Source organism: Nyctibius grandis, chromosome 1 (genome assembly GCF_013368605.1).
Source record: "Nyctibius grandis isolate bNycGra1 chromosome 1, bNycGra1.pri, whole genome shotgun sequence".
Taxonomy (NCBI): domain Eukaryota; kingdom Metazoa; phylum Chordata; class Aves; order Nyctibiiformes; family Nyctibiidae; genus Nyctibius; species Nyctibius grandis.
The window spans coordinates 129,715,882-129,719,967 of record NC_090658.1 but is presented as its reverse complement, the minus strand read 5'-3'; the positions used below and the strand labels follow the sequence as shown (position 1 = coordinate 129,719,967).

At 50.7% G+C, this 4,086-nt stretch overlaps 1 protein-coding gene across 1 annotated transcript; it reads right to left on the bottom strand.

The window, feature by feature from the left end:
* Window positions 1-2,419: 2,419 nt before the first annotated feature.
* Window positions 2,420-3,765, bottom strand: LOC137671613 (gallinacin-13). The gene is made up of 2 exons (XM_068415229.1): window positions 3,705-3,765; window positions 2,420-2,541 (listed from the first exon to the last, which is right to left on the bottom strand). The coding sequence occupies exons 1-2, from the start codon at window positions 3,763-3,765 to the stop codon at window positions 2,420-2,422; spliced, it is 183 nt and encodes a 60-aa protein (XP_068271330.1).
* Between the last annotated feature and the right edge of the window lie 321 nt (window positions 3,766-4,086).

Sequence of the window (4,086 nt, the reverse complement as noted above, 5' to 3'; positions counted from 1 at the left end):
CGGGATGCGAGAGGTTAAACTCTCCCAGGCCTTAGCAGGAGCAAAGCTGGGCGACAGCATCGCCCTTGACTCTGTCTGCGTTGCTGCACAGAGGCGCTTTCTTCTCCCCAGCGGCTGATAGCCAGCTCCATCCTGCTGCGAGCCATTTCTCTCTGCAGCTCCTGCCAAAGAGCACACGCACACACATCCATGTGCACACACAGGCGTGCATGCTTCTCACAAGGCTCACATTCAGGGGCTCCCCACCTCCTTTCCCTTGCAACCCCGAGATGTCATCCTGCCCCTGATAAGGCGCAGAGGCGGCTGCGAAAGGAAGGCTCCCAGTTGCTCCCGGCGCCAGGCTGGGTAGAGGCAGACATGTCTAACCCTTGCCTCCTCCGGCAGTAGCCAAAAACAGATGACATCACCCCCTCATCCCCCATTCCACCCCCCCCAGCATCCCTATCAGCCCCACGGAGAGGCGTGTGCATGGAGGAGCGAGGAGGAAGAGGGAAGGCAGGGGGAGGAGGTCGGGGAAAAGGAGGGAAGACGGAGGCTGGAGCTGGAAGTTGGTTATTTTGGCAAAAAGACAAAGTTCTGTAAAACTTCACCGGCCAGACTTCAAAAAGGTGGAAAAACTGGAGGCTTGTTTCTGGCAGGTCTTGTTATCAAGGGGAGCCTTATCTGCTCAATGGGACTGATGGCTCGAGCGAGCCAGAGTGGCTGCTAACCTCTGGCTGAGCTTTCCAAGGCCCCCGAGAGCTGGACCATCACTCAACGGAGAGGAGCAGCATCCAGGAGAGGGTACTGCGTGAAGCCACTGCAGCCTGCGGAGCGAGAGGAGCAAGGACAAGGGTACCCCCAGCCCAGGAGCACATGGAAGCCCAGTCCCTTACTGGTTTAATCCACGGTGATAGGAGGAGCGGAGGAATCTCTTCCTCCTCAGAGTCCAGACAAAGATGGGACAGATCTCCCCTGGGTGTCAGCCGGCACAGTTGAGTCACTGGTTTTACTGGTTTCCCTCTATTTCCTCCAGGACAAGACTGGTCCCTCTGGGGTAGATAGTGGAGTGGGTTTAGGTTAAAGCCAGGTGTGTAGCTAGGGGTTTTGCAGTCCAAGGAAGATTTTGGGTGATAGTTTTGGCCACTTTCTTGCTTGCATGTCCGAGATACCACACTGGGTGTTTTCCAGAGATGAACCTTCCAGCTTTTCTCTCAAGGACACTTTCATATCCCTTCATTCCTTCTCTCTCCTCACACTTCCAAGACATCTCTATTTGTGCTCACCCTACCTCACCTTCTTTCCTAGGTTCCTGGGGTCCTGCTCCGGAGCACATAGCGGTGGGCAATTCCCCTTCCTTCTTAGCACCACAATCAACAACATTTACTCCTGGGGAGGAGCTGCTGTAAATGAACTCATCCTTGGCCCATTTCCACTCATAATTCCACCCAATAGATCAGCATATGCAAGAAATGAGACAGTGATGCCCCTCATGTGATGTTGGGATATGGTCTGAAATACAAGAGTTTATTCTCTTTCACCTGCCAAAACACTTTGCATGGATGAGGCATGGGTCAAACTGCTCCCAGGCTTTTGGTCTGTGCCAGCTGGTCCAGACACAACCCTGGCATGGCTCAGGGGACAGCACAGGCCAGATGGTCTTCCTACCAGGCAGTTTCCATGCAGGCATCAAGATATATATATATATCCTTTCCTTTTTCTGGGGCAGATGCAGAACCCACCACACTCAGTGTGCGACCACCAGGTGAATCATTTTGCCCATGGGAATGGGATTTCTCCATCTCACCCCACTTGACCTCATCTCAGAGGTGGATAACCTGAGCCACCCACCCAGGCTGACCTTGTTGTTGTTATGGGGGAGGAAGAGGCACTTCTGGAGGGCAAATCATACCTCTGTCTTGGATCCACCTCCTTGAAGAGAATGGATCCTGCTGTGGTCTCTTCTGTAGATGGATAGAGCAAGAGGCAGAGATTGATAAAGGCTGTGACAAAGACAGAAATAGAGGTATGGGCTAGAAGAGAGGCTTCATAACTGCTTGGACAAGCCCAGCAGAGATCCCTCTCTTGCTGCCACCCTGGAAGGGCACAGGTGTCCCCCCTTGGTCCTGTGCCACATCTTCCAGCCCTGTGCAAATGTTTTGGGTACCCCGGTGCATCTCAAATGGCTCTAAATGTCTCTGGGTGGGCAAGTGCATCAAATCCCAAGTGTTAGGCAGGATGGTCCATCTCAGAGGGAAATACGGCTGCACTCTGGACCCAGAAGGATATATAAACCCAACATGTTTATTGGTGATGGACAAACCGAGCTGCGGGTGTAGGCACGGAGGTGTCCGAGAGCAGATCCTACGTACAGTTGTGGTTGCAGGGTCATTAGGCTGGTCCTCCTGGGGTTCCAGGGTCCATCCCAGCGTGGCTGCTCTCATCGGCAGCAGCGCAGGCGGCCGTTGCTGCAGCTCCCTTCCCAGCGCTCCATGTGGAAGCAAAGCCTCCGGCAGTGGCCATGGTTGCTTCTGCACTGATGGCTGTCCGAAAGGCCTCTTGCTGCAGGGGAAAAGGGGATATGAGACCTTCTTAGAGGAGTTGGGAACCCACCTGGAGACCTGCTGGTGTCACTGGCTGGGCAATGAAACACTTGCAGTTGGCAAAGGGGAAATTCAGCTGGCTTCATGGTGAAGGTCAGATATGCTTGGGAGGAGCACCTCCCTCCAGCAAGCGCTGGGAGTCTCTTAACAACTAGTCTAGGCAAGATGGCCAGCTTTGGGTTGGCTAAGTTAGGTTAGATGAGTTAGGTGAGGTGGATCCCTTGGGCAACATCAAAAGTCAGAGCAGTGTCTTTTTGGAACAGGTGTTTTATCTATTGGTTTGTTTGGGGGGGGTGAGGGGGTTGTGATGTTTGTTTCTTGGTATTTTGGGTTTTTCTGTTAGTTTTAAATCTTCCTGTTTTGATAAAAAGGGTATGTTCTGCTTCTCTTTACACACAGCAGGAACACCAAGCTTGGGGTTTCTGGAGGGATACATTGGTGGGTATCCACCATCAGTGAAGTGGGCAAACCCTTCTCTTTCCTCCCTTTATCCCTAGGACTTAAGTTAACTAAATGAGAGCATAAACAGGCTAAGCAAGTACATTTCCTCTTCTTGGTTATATCAGGTTTGTTTTCTGCAAATGTCATACCACCATAGTCCTAGTAACACCCAAGTGACCTCACAGCTGAACGAAACCTGAATTCCTAACATACATATACAAGCAACCAGTGAAAAAGCGCAACCAAGGAAGATTTCTCAATTAAAACAGAATCCCAGAAGAAAACAGACAGACAAAAAAAAAAACAACTAGCAATCTTTCCCCCCACTTTTTCCCCTGGAAGACGCTTTCTAATTTCATGGGGTTCTCCTTTTTCTGTGGCTTGTATCCTGGTCAGGAGCAGAGCTCTGGCTCCTGTCTTAGGCTCAGCATTTCTGGGTGGGATTTGAGAGGATGGAGAGAAGGGCACATACAGTCTATGAACCTAAGACACCTGCATCCAGGAACTTCATAGAGACCATTTCAGAAAAAATGTGTTCCTTGGAAGCAAGAGTCAGGTCAGCCTCAACTTGACTTGGTTTGACTTGAGGGCCCTGTCTTGTCCTTTTCTAGCTCGGGGTAGGAACCTGTCTTTTCTCTCTCCACAGTCCTGCAGAAACCCCTGTGAGTATTTTGTCCTTACCGGGAGCGTCCTGGAGGAGGAGAATGACAACGACTGCAAAGAGCAGCTGGAGGATCCGCATGGCTGAACGTGGGTGGAGGTTCCACCACGAGGAGGAGTGAAGAGCTGTAAAGTGATGAAGAGGAGGGAAATCCTGGATATATAGTGCCCGGGGCTTGTGTAATGTTCCTGGAGCAAAGGGAACTTTGTCAATCTCAGATGCATTTCAACATGACAGCAAACAGTTGCACTGGGATGTGCCCATTCTCGGACACAGCATGTTACAGCAAAAAAAAAAAAAATCCAGAAAGAAAAGAAAAACAACAAAAAAATAAAATAAAATAAAGAAAAAAAAGGAAAAAAAAAAGGCAGGGTTTTGTCAACAACTTGCACTGAGCACTGG